General features: G+C 46.8%; 1 protein-coding gene and 1 long non-coding RNA gene across 4 annotated transcripts in view; one reads left to right on the top strand and one right to left on the bottom strand.

The window, feature by feature from the left end:
- The window catches only part of LOC112077117 (G2/mitotic-specific cyclin-B3-like), a 27518-nt gene that overhangs the window by 9511 nt on the left and 2238 nt on the right, over window positions 1–15769 (top strand). Inside the window, exons 9-10 of the mRNA XM_070441576.1 lie at window positions 12928–13072; window positions 13554–13684. Of these exons, the coding sequence (XP_070297677.1) occupies window positions 12928–13072; window positions 13554–13684 (276 nt within the window). The remainder of the gene's footprint in view (window positions 1–12927; window positions 13073–13553; window positions 13685–15769) is intronic.
- Window positions 10619–12662, bottom strand: LOC139026280 (uncharacterized). Of its 3 annotated transcripts, none has more exons than XR_011478044.1 (4): window positions 12636–12662; window positions 12348–12412; window positions 11353–11383; window positions 10619–10697 (listed from the first exon to the last, which is right to left on the bottom strand). It is a non-coding gene; the product is annotated as an uncharacterized lncRNA (long non-coding RNA). The 3 variants fall into 3 exon arrangements; XR_011478042.1 differs by having other exon boundaries at window positions 10639–10701; XR_011478043.1 differs by lacking the exon at window positions 11353–11383 and having other exon boundaries at window positions 10654–10697.

The following is a 15769-nucleotide window of genomic DNA, read 5'->3' as shown; positions in this document are numbered from 1 at the left end:
AGAGGGATATTAAACCACAACTACCTTCCTCTGCCTCGGTTAACGGTAGGAGAGGCTGAGGGATATTAAACACACACTACCTTGTCCTCTGCTCCGGTTAACGGTATGAGAGGTGAGGGATATCTGAACACACAACTTACCTGTCCTCTGCTCCGGTTTAACGGTAGGAGAGGTGAGACAGGATATTAAACCACACTCATTCTATCCTAGTCAACTCTCTCCGGTTTAACGGTAGAGAGGTGAGGATACTTGACACACACTACCTGTCCTCTGCTCGGTTAACCCTTCTCATGGAAGGTCGGTGAGCACTTGTAACCATTAGACAACACACCTGTCCTCTTGCTCCGACGTTAACGGTAGGAGCGACCCACCTCACAACCCTATCCATCTGTCCGGTTAACGGTAGGGAGGTTGAGCTCGATCATATCAAACACGACACACCTAACCATATCCTCATCCGTCTACCGGTTCACAGGTCAGGAGAGTTATATCGAAAGGATCATGATGAACACACACACTACCTGTCTCTGCTCTGGTTAACGGTAGGGGAGGTTGACGATATTCGACACACACACTACCTGCCTCGTGCTGCCGGTTAACGGTAGAGAGGTGAGGATATTAAAACCACCAACCTACCTGTCCTCTGCTCCGGGTTAACGGTAGGGAGAGGTGAGGGATAATGAACACCACAACTACCTGTCCTCTGCTCGGTTATACGGTAGGTAAGAGGTGAGGTGATCTAAAGCACCACATACACACCTGTCCTCTGCTCCGGGTAACGGTAGGAGAGTGAGGGATATTAAACACACACCACTATCGCCCGTTAACGCTGAAGGAGGATAAACCACACTCATGCTACCTGGTCTCTGCTCGGTAGACGGAGGAGGTATATTAAACACACATACCGATCCTCTGCCGGTTAACGGTGTAGGTGATGAGCGATATTAAACTCACCACACGTACCGTCCTCTGCTCCGTAACGGTAGGAGAGGAGGATATTGAACACACACACGTACCGTGTCCTCTGCTCGTAACGTAGGAGAGGTGAGGATATTAACACACACATACCTGTCCTCTGCTCCGGTTACGGTAGAGAGGTGAAGGATATTAAACACACCACTTCCGCCTCGCTCGGTAACGGTAGGAGAGGGTGAGATATTATACACACACTACTGTCCTCTGCTCGGTTAACGTAGGAGAGGTAGGGAATTAAACACACAGCTACCGTCCTCTGCTCCGTTAACGTAGGAGAGTGAGGGATATTTAAACACACACTACCTGTCCGCTCTCGGTTAACGGTAGGAGGTGGAGGGATATTAAACAACACTACCGTCCTGCTGCCGTTAACGGTAGGAGAGGTGAAGGAATTAAACAACACACTACCTGTCCCTCGCTCCGGTTAACGGTAGGAGAGTGTGAGGGATATTTCAAACAACTTACACATACCTGTCCCTGCTCCGGTAACGTAGAGAGGTGAGGGATATTAAACACACACACCTGTCCTTGCTCCGGTTACGGAGGAGGGAGGGATATTAAACACACACTACCTGTCCTCTGCTCGAGTTAACGGTAGAGGGAGGGATATTAAACCACAACACACCTGTCCTCTGCTCCGTTAACGTAGGAGAGGTGAGGGATATTAAACACACACATACCTGTCCTCCTGCTCCGGTTAACGGTAGGAGAGGGGAGGGATATTAAAACACACACTACCTGTCCTCTGCTCCGGTTAACGGTAGGAGAGGTGAGGATATTAAACACACACTACCTGTTCCTGCTCCGTTAACGTAGGAGAGTGAGGGATATTGAACACACTACCTGTCCTCTGCTCCGGTTAACGGAGGAAGAGGTGAGGATTTAAACACACTACCTGTCCTCTGCTCCGGTTGTAGGAGAGTGAGGGATATTGACACACACACTACCTGTCCGCTGCTCCGGTTACGGTAGGAGAGTGAGGATATAAAACACACACTACCTTTCCTTTGCTCCGGTTAAACGTAGAGAGTGAGGAATTAAACATACACTAGCCTGTCCTCTGCCCGGTTTAACGTAGAGAGGTGAGGATATTGAACACACACTACCTGTTCTCTGCTCCGGTTAACGGTAGGAGAGGTGAGGGATATTAAACAGTACACTACCTGTCCTCTGCTCCGGTTAACGTAGGAGAGGTGAGGGATATTGAACACACACACTACCTGTCCTCTGCTCCGGTTAACGGTAGGAGAGGTGAGGATATAAAACATACACTACCTGTCCGCTGCTCCGGTTAACGGTAGGAGAGGTGAGATATTAAACACACTACCCGTCCGCTGCTCCGGTTAACGGTAGGAGAGGTGAGGATATTAAAACATACCTACCTGCCTCTGCTCCGGTAACGGTAGGAGAGGTGAGGATATTTAAACACACTAACCTGTCCGCTGCTCCGGTTACGGTAGGAGAGAGTGAGGGATATTAAACACACACTACCTGTCCTCTGCTCCGGTTAACGGTAGGAGAGGTGAGGATATTGAACACACACCACTACCTTCCTCTGCTCCGGTTAACGGTAGGAGAGGTGAGGGATATTGAACACACACACTACCTGTTCCGCTGCTCCGGTTAACGGTAGGGAGGTGAGGATATTGAACACACACACTACCTGTCCTCTGCTCCGGTTAACGGTAGGGGAGTGAGGGATATTAAACACACACTACCTGTCCTCTGCTCCGGTTACGGTAGGAGAGGTGAGGGATATGAGGGGGGGGTGAACACACACACTACCGTCCTCTGCTCCGGTTAACGGTAGGAGAAGGGAGATATAGACACACACACACTACCTGTCCTCTGCTCCGGTTAACGGTAGGAGAGGTGAGGATATAACACCACACTACCTGTCCTCTCTGCTCCGGTTAACGGTAGGGAAGGTGAGGGATATTAAACACACACTACCTGTCCTCTGCTCCGGTTAACGGTAGAGGAGGTGAGGGATATTAAACAACACTACCTGTCCTCTGCTCCGGTTAACGTAGGAGAGGTGAGGGATATTAAACACACAACACTACCTGTCCGCTGCTCCGGTTAACGGTAGGAGAGGTGAGGGATATTAAACAACACTACCTGTCCCTGCTCCGGTTAACGTAGGAGAGGTGAGGGATATTAAACACACACACACTACCTGTCCTCTGCTCCGGTTAACGTAGGAGAGGATATTGAACACACACACACTACCTGTCCTCTGCTCCGGTTAACGGTAGAGAGGTGAGGGATATTAAACACACACACTACCTGTCCTCTGCTCCGGTAACGGTAGGAGAGGTGAGGATATTAACACACACACACTACCTGTCCTCTGCTCCGGTTAACGGTAGGAGAGGTGAGGGATATTAAACAACACTACCTGTCCGCTGCTCCGGTTAACGGTAGGAGAGGTGAGGGATATTAAACACACAACACTACCTGTCCCTGCTCCCGGTTAACGGTAGGAGAGGTGAGGGATATTAAACATACACTACCTGCTCCTGCTCCGGTTAACGGTAGGAGAGGTGAGGGATATTAAACACACACACTACCTGTCCTCTGCTCCGGTTAACGGTAGGAGAGGTGAGGGATATTAAACACACACTACCTGTCCCTGCTCCGGTTAACGGGAGGAGAGGTGAGGGATATTAAACACACACTACCTGTCCTCTGCTCCGGTTAACGGTAGGAGAGGTGAGGGATATTAAACACACACTACCTGTCCTCTGCTCCGGTTAACGGTAGGAAGGGTGAGGGATATTAAACACACACTACCTGTCCTCTGCTCCGGTTAACGGTAGGAGAGGGAGGGATTATTAAACACACACTACCTGTCCGCTGCTCCGGTTAACGGTAGGAGAGGTGAGGATATTAAAACACACTACCTGTCCTCTGCTCCGGTTAACGGTAGGAGAGGTGAGGATATTAAACAACACTACCTGTCCTCTGTCCGGTTAACGGTAGGAGAGGTGAGGGATATAACACACCACTACCTGTCCGCTGCTCCGGTTAACGGTAGGAGAGGTGAGGGATTATAAACACACACTACCTGCCTCTGTCCGGTTAACGGTAGGAGAGGTGAGGGATATTAAACATACACTACCTGTCCTCTGTCCGGTTAACGCGTAGGAAGAGGTGAGGGATATTAAACAACACTACCTGTCCTCTGCTCCGGTTAACGGTAGGAGAGGTGAGGGATAATGAACACACACACTACCTGTCCTCTGCTGCCGGTTAACGGTAGGAGAGGTGAGGGATATTAAACATACACTACCTGTCCCTGCTCCGGTTAACGGTAGGAGAGGTGAGGGATATTAAAACACACTACCTGTCCTCTGCTCCGGTTAACGGTAGGAGAGGTGAGGGATATTAAACATACACTACCTGTCCTCTGCTCCGGTTAACGGTAGGAGAGGTGAGGGATATTAAACACACAACTACCTGTCTCCTGCTCCGGTTAACGGTAGGGAGGTGAGGGATATTAAACACACACTACCTGTCCTCTGCTCCGGTTAACGGTAGGAAGGTGAGGGATATTAAACACACACACTACCTGTCCTCTGCTCCGGTTAACGTAGGAGAGGTGAGGGATATTGAACACACACACTACCTGTCCTCTGCTCCGGTTAACGGTAGGAGAGGTGAGGGATATTGAACACACACACTACCTGTCCTCTGCTCCGGTTAACGGTAGGGAGGTGAGGGATATTAAAACACACACTACCTGTCCTCTGCTCCGGTTAACGGTAGGAGAGGTGAGGGATATTGAACACACACACTACCTGTCCTCTGCTCCGGTTAACGGTAGGAGAGGTGAGGGATATTAACACAACACACACCTGTCCGCTTGCTCCGGTAACGGTAGGAGAGGTGAGGATATTAAACACAACTAACCTGTCCTCTGCTCCGGTTAACGGTAGAGAGGTGAGGGATATTAAACACACACTACCTGTCCTCTGCTCCGGTTAACGTAGGGGAGGTGAGGGATATTAAACACACTACCGTCCTCTGCTCGGTTAACGTAGAGAGGTGAGGGATATTAAACACAATAACTACCTGTCCCTGCTGCGGTTAACGGTAGGAGAGGTGAGGGATATTAAAACACACTACCTGTCCGCTGCTCCGGTTAACGGTAGGAGAGGTGAGGGATATTAAACACACACACACTACGTCTCTGCTCCGGTTAACGGTAGAGAGGTGAGGATATTGAACACACACACTACCTGTCCTCTGCTCCGGTAACGGTAGGAGAGGTGAGGGATATTAAACACACACACTACCTGTCCTCTGCTCCGGTTAACGGTAGGAGAGGTGAGGATATTTAAACACACACACACTACCTGTCCTCTGCTCCGGTTAACGGTAGGAGAGTGAGGGATATAAACATACACTACCTGTCCGCTGCTCCGGTTAACGGTAGGAGAGGGAGGATATAACACACATACACTACCTGTCCCTGCTCCGGTTAACGGTAGGAGAGGTGAGGGATATTAAACATACACACCTGTCCGCTGCTCCGGTTAACGGTAGAGAGGTGAGGGATATTAAACACACACACACTACCTGTCCTCTGCTCCGGTTAACGGTAGGAGAGGTGAGGGATATTAAACACACACTACCTGTCCCTGCTCCGGTTAACGGTAGGAGAGGTGAGGGATATTAAACACACACTACCTGTCCTCTGCTCCGGTTAACGTAGGAGAGGTGAGGGATATTAAACACACACTACCTGTCCGCTGCTCCGGTTAACGGTAGGAGAGGTGAGGGATATTAACACACACTACCTGTCCGCTGCTCCGGTTAACGGTAGGAGAGGTGAGGGATATTAAACACACACTACCTGTCCCTGCTCCGGTTAACGGTAGGAGAGGTGAGGATATTAAACACACACTACCTGTCCTCTGCTCCGGTTAACGGTAGGAGAGGTGAGGGATATTAACACAACACTACCTGTCCTCTGCTCCGGTTAACGGTAGGAGAGGTGAGGGATATTAAACACACACTACCTGTCCGCCTGCTCCGGTTAACGGTAGGAGAGGTGAGGGATATTAAACCACACACTACCTGTTCTCTGCTCCGGTTAACGGTAGGAGAGGTGAGGGATATTAAACACACATACCTGTCCTCTGCTCCGGTTAACGGTAGAGAGGTGAGGATATTAAACATACACTACCTGTCCTGCTGCTCCGGTTAACGGTAGAGAGGTGAGGGATATTGAAACACATAACACTACCTGTCCTCTGCTCCGGTTAACGGTAGGAGGTGAGGGATATTAAACACACACTACCTGTCCTCTGCTCCGGTTTAACGGTAGAGAGGTGAGGATATTAAACACACACTACCTGTCCTCTGCTCCGGTTAACGGTAGGAGAGGTGAGGATATTAAACATACACTACCTGTCCTGCTGCCGGTTAACGTAGAGAGGTGAGGGATATTAAACACACACTACCTGTCCTCTGCTCCGGTTAACGGTAGGGAGAGGTGAGGGATATTAAAACACACTACCTTGTCCTCTGCTCCGGTTAACGGTAGGAGAGGGGAGGGGATATTTAACACACACACACTACCTGTCCGCTGCTCCGGTTAACGGTAGGGAGAGGGGAGGGATATTAAACACACACACAACTACCTGTCCTCTGCTCCGTGTTAACGGTAGGAGAGTGAGGGATATTAAACACACACACTACCTGTCCTCTGCTCCGGTTAACGTAGAGAGGTGGGGATATTAAACAACACTACCTGTCCTCTGCTCCGGTTAACGGTAGGAGAGGGGAGGATATTAAAACACTACACTACCTGTCCTGCTCGGTAACGGTAGGAGAGGTGAGGATATATAAACATACCCACTACCTGTCCTCTGCTCCGGTTAACGGTAGGAGAGGGAGGGATATAAACACACACTACCTGTCCTCTCTCCGGTTACGGTAGGAGAGGTGAGGGATATTTAAACATACACTACCTGTCCGCTGCTCCGGTTAACGTAGGAGAGGTGAGATATTAAACACACACTACCTGTCCCTGCTCTGGTTAACGGTAGGAGAGGTGGAGGCATGGAGGACAGGAGGGTGACAGGCTCATTGGTGCCTACAAAGTTGCTCGTCTCACTTGGCTCTTGCTCTACTTAATCCGTCTGTTTAGTTATGATTCTCTTACGCCGCCATTACTTCTCTCTCCCTCTGCATCAGAGGACGCTGTTCCAGCCTGCGTTGACCAGCTTCGTTACGTCTGTGACGAATAGTCGTAGCAGAGGCTAGGGAGAGTATTGCATTAGTGGAGGCACGAGCATCCTGGCAGGCGCTGGGTTCGACAGTCAAACATTTCCCATGCCCCTACTCCGTGCTTCATCAGTGTGAGCATATAGCAAAACATGTAACGAGAATCTATCTCTTGTCTCAACCTGGGTCAAAATGAGGCTACGGTGGTGGTGGGTGGCGGGTGTGGCCAACTGAACAGAGACCCTCTCTGTTTCAAAGCAAATTTCCTGCATTTTGACACATTTTATGCTGTTTGAGTGAATCAAACGTAACAAAATCAACCCCATGCCATCAACACCCCTGAATGCACAATGTTTTACGTCTTAGATTCTGACGGTCTTGCTTTTATTATGTTTGTTAGTGCTCAAAGATCTTATTTAAACAGCCATTATATTTTTTCCGTACTTTATATCTGGTTCTAGTTTACTGTGTGTTTCTTTTTCTGCACACGGTTTGGTCATAGGCGGCCCGCCCAATACTTTTCTATGCAGAAAAAACCCTGCACGTGTGCGAGACCCCCTCCTTTCTATAGGGTGTGAGAGGTATCTCTCTGCCTGTGTAAAATGGCATCAAACGTATGGAAACCATGTGTTTTGAGTTCGTTGCCATTACTATGAGCCGTCCTCCCCCACTTAAGGTGCTGTCAACCTCCTGTGAGTTGGATGTTTAGGGTTGCAACGGGTCAGAAACCTTCCGGTACATTTCTAGAAATGTCCCATGGACCCGGGAGTTTTGCTTTAATCCATCAAAAGTTAGCTTATAACAGTGGACCTTTTTTTGTGGGATAAACAAGGCAATTCTAGGTGTTGTGGCATATTCTGGTTAAACAATCCCCAATGGAATTGCAGCCCTCTGCGTGTACAGTGCATTCTTCCATCACATGTACTGCTGATTCTCAAGATCTTGCACACTAATGAGATGCTATTGAGCCCACACTACTACACTGTCTGAGCCAAGGACAACATGCATTCTGGTAAGTTTTGACTACAATACTGGATGGGGTGAATATATTTTGACATAACAAAAAAATTAACTAGTAAATAGTAGCCTACAGCCGTGTTTAAATAATTTCTAACTTGTTAACAATTTCTACTGGTTAGTTTTTGCTACCATGTGGGTTTTAGCTTGCTTGAGCCTGCTAACTGAGGAGTGTTAATTCACCTGTTTCCATACATGTTTCATTTTAAAACATTTATCTTACAAAGGAGTCTAACTATTTATCTGTACATGGAATTGTATTTTTTACAATTTTCTTCAAATCTTTACAGGAAAATGCCACGGGCACTATCTGATGTGTGGAGACATTTCACTGCAGCTAATGTAGAAGGAAAAGCTCTGTACATTTGCAAATACTGTGCTAAATCACATGTGAAGAATGCAACAACAAAGATGCAGAATCATCTGGCCAAGTGCATAAAGTTCCCTCAGCGCTCACAACAAGCAACCTCTGACAAAAGTCCCTCTACTTCTATTGGANCTCACAACAAGCAACCTCTGACAAAAGTCCCTCTACTTCTATTGGAGGTGAAAATGATGACTCGGACAACTTATCGATAGCAACAGCTCATGGTCCTCCTGGAATCAGATGGTTTTTTGACTCAATGGAGGAACGTAGTCAGAGAAATGCAGATTGTCTTGCTCGAGCTGTGTATGCAACTGGTTCACCTCTGATGCTCACAGGCAATGTGTATTGGAAGAGATTTCTGAATCTTCTTCGCCCAGCATACACCCCTCCAACCAGACATGCTTTATCTACTAATTTGCTGGATGCAGAGTTCAAAGTTCAAGTGAAGGTCAAGCAAATCATAGAGAAAGCAAACTGTATTGCAGTAATCTCTGATGGGTGGTCGAATGTTCGTGGGCAAGAAATAATTAACTACATCTCCACCYCTCAACCAGTATATTCTACAAGGGCACAGAGACAAGRGACAACASACACACCGGTCTCTACATTGCAGATGAGTGACGGCCGTCTGAAAGCAAAGTGAGAGGAATAAGAGCACCACATTGAAGCTGCCCAGCAACACCCGTYGGGGTGGTGTTGTCATCCTGTTTGACAGTCTCCTGGAGGGGAAGGAGTCCAAGAAATGGCCATTTCAGTCTGCTGATATCAAGAGGATACTCCTGGATGATGTATTTTGGGCGAGAGTGGTAAGCAGCCTGAAACTCCTGAAACCTATAGGGGTAGCCATTGCACGGATTGAGGGAGACAATGCCATCCTGTCTGATGTTCAGACTCTGCTTGCAGATGTAAGATAAGAAATCCGTACTGCCCTGCCCACTTCACTGTTGCTCCAAGCAGAGGAAACTGCAGTTCTGAAATGCATCAAAAAGCGTGAAGACTTCTGCYTGAAGCCCAWACACGCCGCAGCGTACATGTWGGACCCCAAGGATGCTGGCAAGAGCATCCTGTCTGGTGTAGAGATCAACAAGGCCTATGGTGTCATCACTACCGTGTCTCGCCACCTTGGTCTGGATGAGGGCAAGGTCCTTGGCAGTCTGGCGAGGTAACTTTCAAGCCAGGGCTTTGGGATGGAGATGCAATATGGCAGTCGTGCCAACATATCTCATCAGCCAGCTGTTGGAAGGGACTTTGTGGATCTGAGGCTCTTTCCCCTGTTGCCTTCATCATCCCCCAAATCCCACCAACATCAGCCGCCTCAGAGCACAACTGGTCCTTGTGTGCGGACACACACACACCAAAGCACGCAACAGGCTGACCAATACAAGGGTTGAAAAATTGGTGGCCATCCGGGCAAATTTGAGGCTTTTTGATCCTGACAACGAGCCATCCTCAACTAGGTATGAAAGTGACAGTGAAGATGAGGCCTCAGTCTGATGTTCAAGAGGTGGACATTGAGGAGGTCCAGGGAGAAGACATGGAAGCCTGAGAGGAAGACAACCAAAGCTCTAGTTTCTAGACTATCATTTTACAGATGTATGTTGAAAACGTTTTTGGGAGATGTGATGTATCATTCAATGTTCCCTTTTGTTGTTCAGTGAAATCATCCAATGTGAAGTCAACTCATTTAATTTGTAATTTCTGTTAGGATTTAATCATTTGTAACTGTCTACTTATGATAACCCTTTTACCTTATGTTTGTCTCCATATTATAAATATATCCAATGCAAAAAAAACATCTGCATTTAAATGGTATTAAAATGTATTTGCATATATTTCTGTTAATTCCCACGGAACGTGTCCACCTCTGAATATTCTCCAAATGTGCAACACTATGCATGTTGATCCTCTTGTCTGCAGCATCTAGTCTGTAACCATCTCTCTCTCTCTCTCTCTCTAGTCTGTTACCATCTCTCTCTCTCTAGTGTGTAACCATCTCTCTCTCTCTAGTGTGTAACCATCTCTCTCTCTCTAGTGTGTAACCATCTCTCTCTCTCTAGTGTGTAACCATCTCTCTCTCTCTCTCTAGTGTGTGTAACCATCTCTCTCTCTCTTAGTGTGTAATCCATCTCTCTCTCTCTAGTGTGTAACCATCTCTCTCTCCCCGTCTAGTGGTGTAAATCCATCTCTCTCTCCTCTTAGTTGTGTAACCATCTCTCTCCTCTCTAGTGTGTACATTCTCTCTTTTAGTGTACGCTCTCGTCTCTCTCTAGGTTAACCATCTCTCTCTCTCTTCTAGTGTTAACCATCTCTCTCTCTCTCTAGTGTTAACCATCCTCTCTCTCTTCTAGCTCCCTTCTAGTCGTAACCATTCTCTCTTCTCTTATGTGTGTACATCTCTCTCTCTTCTTGTGTGTACCCTCTCTCTCAGTGTGTGGTAACCATCTCTCTCTTCTCTCTGTGTTGGTAACCATCTCTTCTCTCTCTCTCTCTATGTGGTTAGCTAAACCATCTCTCTCTCTTCTCTCTCTCTTAGTGTGTAAACCATCTCTTCTCTCTTCTCTCTAGTGTGTGTAACCTCTCTCTCTCTTAGTTGTAAGCCACTTCTGCTCTCTCTAGTGTGTTAACTTCTTAATGTTACCATCTCTCTCTACTCTTAGGTGTAAACATCTCTCTCTCTCTTCTTAGTGTGTGTAACATAAATCTCTCTCTCTCTCTGTGTGTGTAACCATCTCTCTCTTTCTCTCTAGTGTGTGCACATATCTCTCTCTCTCTAGTGTGTGTAACCATCTCTCTCTCGTGGTCACTCTCGTTTTAAACATTCTCTCTCCGTGTTACATCTCTTCTAGTTGTGTTGTAACCAGTCTCTCCTCATTGGCCATCCTTCTCTCTCTCCTAGGTGTGTGGTAAATCTCTCTCTCTCTCTCTAGCTCTGTGTGTAATCTCTCTCTCTCTCTAGTGTGTATAACCATCTTCTCTCTCTCTCTCTCCTAAAGTGTTGTAAACCATCTCTCTTCTCTGCTAGTGTGTAACACCTCTCTCTCTCTGCTCTAGTGTTGTAACCATCTCTCCTCTCGTCTCTCCGCCCAGTGTGTGTAAACCATTCTTTCTTTTCCTTCTCTCTCCCTCTATAGTGTGTAACCATTCTCTCTCTCTCTCATTGAAAACCTCGTCGTTCCTCTCTCTCTAGTGTGTAAACCATCTCCTCTCTCTCTCTCTTAGTGTTAACCTCTATCTCTCTCCTCTTCTAGTGTGTAAACCTCTCCTCTCTCTCTCTTCAGTGTGTAAACCATCTCTCTCTCTCTCTCTCTCTCTAATGGTGTAAACATCTCTCTCTCCTCTTCTAGTGTGTGAACATTTGTCTCTTCTCTCTCTTCTCTTCTATGTGTGTAACCATTCTCTCTCTCTTCTCTGTTAGTGTTAACCACTTCTTCTTATGTGTGGGTACCATCTCTCTCTCTCCTCCAGTGTGTGGTAACCATCTCTCTCTCTCTCTCAGTGGTGTAACCATCTCTCGTCTCTCTCTTAGTGTGTGTAACCATTTCTTCTCAGTGTGTGTAACATCCTTTCTCAGTGTGTTAACCATCTCTCTCTCTCTCTAGTGGAACCTCTCTTCTCCAGTTGTGTGTAACCATCTCTCTCTCTTTCTAGTGTGTGTAACATCTCTCTCTCTCTCTGAGTGTGTGTAACCAATCTCTCTCTCTCTAGTGTGTGTAATCTCTCGTCCATCTTCTCTCTCTCTAGTGTGTGTAACCATCTTCTCTCTCTCTCTAGTGTGTGTAACCATCTCTCTCTCTCTCTCTCTAGTGTGTTAACCATCTCTCTCTAGTGTGTGTAACCATCTCTCTCTCTCTCTCTCTAGTGTGTGTAACCATCTCTCTCTCTCCTCTCTAGTGTTGTGTAACACCATCTCTCTTCTCTCTCTCTCTAGTGTGTGTAACATCTCTCTCTCTCGTCTCTCTAGTTCGTGGTGTAACCATCTCTCTCTTCTCTCTCTAGTGTGTGTAACCATCTCTCTCCTCTCTCTCTTAGTGTGTGTAACCATCTCTCTCTCTCTCTCTAGTGTGTGTAACCACTCTCTCTTTCTCTCTAGGTGTGTGTAACATATGCTCTCTTCTCTTCTCTCTAGTGTGTGTAACCATCATCTCTCTCTCTCTCTACGTGGTGTAAACATCTTCTCTCTCTCGTGTGTAACCATCTCTCTCTTCTTCTTGTGTGTAAACCTCTCTCTCTCATCTCTCTCTCTCTCTCTCTCCTTCCCCGTGTAAACCATTCTTCTTCTCTCTCTCTAGTGGTTGTAAACATCTCCTCTCTCTCTTTCTCTCTCTTCCAAGTGTGTGGAGTGCATATGGACATCTACGCTGGCGGTATGTGTGTGAGCTGAGTCTTCAGGAGATGGATATGGTCCCAGAGAGAGGATCATTACTGGCCTCAGCCTGTCTGCTGCTGGCTCTAGTCACCAAGGAGCTGGGAGGATGGGTGAGCTTCTACACACTCACTCACACACGACTCCTCCCCTTCATCTACACTGGTTGAAGTGGATTTAACAGGTGACATCAATAAGGGATCATATCTTTCACCTGGATTCACCTGGTCAGTCCATGTCATGGAAAGAGCAGGTGTTCATAATGTTTCGCCGCTCAGTGTATTTCTGTACCGTTCTGTCTACACTTTCTGCTCTCCTAAGTATTTATTACACATCCCATTCTCAATGAGCCGTTAACTGTTATAGTCTGAAAACGTACCCTGGTTCTTCAATGCCTTGTCTGCCATCTTACTGTCCCCGTCTCCTCCCTCTCCTCCCCCTCTCCTCCCTCTCCTCCCTCTCCTCCCCGTCTCCTCCCTCTCCTCCCTCTCCTCCCCCTCTCCTCCCTCTCCAGTCACCCATAGTCGGTACAGCGGCGCTGGTAATACTAAACTTTATAGTCCGTATTTAATCACCCACCCCTCTGTACTCTAGACCCCCATCCTGGTTTTCCACTCTGGGTACGGTGTGTCAGAGCTGGTACCTGTTGTCCGGAGGCTCCATTCCATGCTCGCCTCCCCGCCTGACGACAAACTCCTGGCCGTCCGGAGCAAGTACTCTCACAAGTAAGTGTACTGTGTAAACTAGGTATTATAGTACTCTCACAAGTAAGTGTACTGTGTAAACTAGGTATTATAGTACTCTCACAAGTAAGTGTACTGTGTAAACTAGGTATTATAGTAGTCTCACAAGTAAGTGTACTGTGTAAACTAGGTATTATAGTACTCTCACAAGTAAGTGTACTGTCCGTCAGCTCCCAGGCTTTGCTCACTTTCAAAATAAGGTATGAATAGAGTGACTGAATAAAAGCTATATATATATATTTTWAAAAATCCTTTTAATCATCTGTCAAATACAAAACACATGAGCTGTGCTTGAAGTAGTTTGTACCTGGATCTAAAAAAAATGGCTACAGAAGTTCATGGAGCACGAGTCAAAACATTTTCAACCCCGGTTGTCAGCTGGTGAGACCCTCCTGGGAAAACGATGATTTTCACATTGTATTCATAGACTGGTCCTAAATGTTGTTGACGTTGGAATATATTACGACATTTTGTCCTTACCCGGTCGAGGATTTGAGGGCCCATGCCAAACCTTTAACCTCCTGAGGGGGAAGAGGCGCTGTCACGACTGCMTGTGGAACATTCTACATTACACCACTTTCCAGCCTAGTGTTCATTATCTCACGTTTCCAGTGTCTATGTACAGTTGAAGTCGGAAGTTTACATACACCTTAGCCAAATACATTTAAACTCMGTTTTTACAATTCCTGACATTTAATCCTAGTAAAAATTCCCTGTCTTAGGTCAGTTAGGATCACCACTGTATTTTAAGAACGTGAAATGTCAGAATAGTAGAGATTTCTTTCATCACATTCCCAGTGGGTCAGAAGTTTACATACACTCAATTAGTATTTGGTAGCTGGATGTGATACTTTTGTACCGATTCCCAGCATCTTCACGAGGGTCGTTTGCTGTTTTTTTGGGATTGATTTGGACTTTAGGGGCAACGCGTCTCGTTCCTGAGCGGTATGAAGCTGCGTGGTCCATGGTGTTTATACTTGCGTACTATTGTTTTGTACAGATGAACGTGGTACTTCAGGCGTTTGGTTCGTCCTTTGGGAGCAATTTCCAGACTTGTGGAGGTCTCCAATTTATTTATTTTCTGAGGTCTTGGCTGATTTCTTTTGGATTTTCCCATGATGTCAAGCAAAGAGGCACTGAGTTTGAAGGTAGGCTTGAATATATCCACAGGTACACCCCAATGACTCAGCTAATTGACATAATTATATCAGAAGCTTTTAAAGACATGACATTTTCTTGGTATTTTCCAAGCTCTGTTTAAAGGCAAGTCACTCAGTTGTATTAACTTCTGACCCACTGGAATTGCAATAAAGTGAAATATCTGTAGGTAAAACACTTGTTGGAAACAACTACTTGTGTCATGCACAAAGTACATGTCCTAACCGACTTACCAAAACTATAGTTTGTTAACAAGAAATAGTGTGTAGTGGTTGAGAAACGGTTTTAATGACTCCAACTAAGTGTAATGTAAACTTCGATTCAACTGTATGTTAAAATGGGTGCATTTTTACATGTTGCAAGAAAAGAAATCAGAGTTGTGTCTGCATCATCAAGGTAAAACATTTTTAAAGACGAGCAAGAAAATACCGTCCCCTGACTAAACTTGTTTCAGGTTTTCTTTGAATCCTACCCCATAGACAACATGTTTTACGTATGTCGACACTGTTTTTGTGCGGAGGTAACGAGGTAGAGAAGTGTCGGAATGGACAGTGGATATTGACAAGCCGGTGGACGGAGGGCTGTGCGAGGAGCCAACGTTGAATTGGCAGGACCGCCACCTCGTCCTTTCGACGCTTTGTTGGCAGTCACTTCCATGGTGGCGCTGGTGTCAATCTGTTCCGCAGTGGGCTGGGACTCTACACTAAAGCCTAGCCTAACACTAGGTGACGCATTCCGTAGGTTTCTATTCAATAACGGCACATTTGGCAACGGTGGTGGTGGGGGGGGGGGGGGGGTTTTTTGCGTTTTGTAGTGGTGGGGGTGTCGTTGTAAGTGGGGTGGTGGGGGGGGGGTTGGTTTGTAATTTTGTGGGTGTGGTGGGTGGGGGGGGGGGGGTTGGCGTTTGTT

Source organism: Salvelinus sp. IW2-2015, unplaced genomic scaffold (assembly GCF_002910315.2).
Source record: "Salvelinus sp. IW2-2015 unplaced genomic scaffold, ASM291031v2 Un_scaffold4294, whole genome shotgun sequence".
Classification (NCBI taxonomy): domain Eukaryota; kingdom Metazoa; phylum Chordata; class Actinopteri; order Salmoniformes; family Salmonidae; genus Salvelinus; species Salvelinus sp. IW2-2015.
This window is presented reverse-complemented; position numbering and strand designations above follow the sequence as displayed.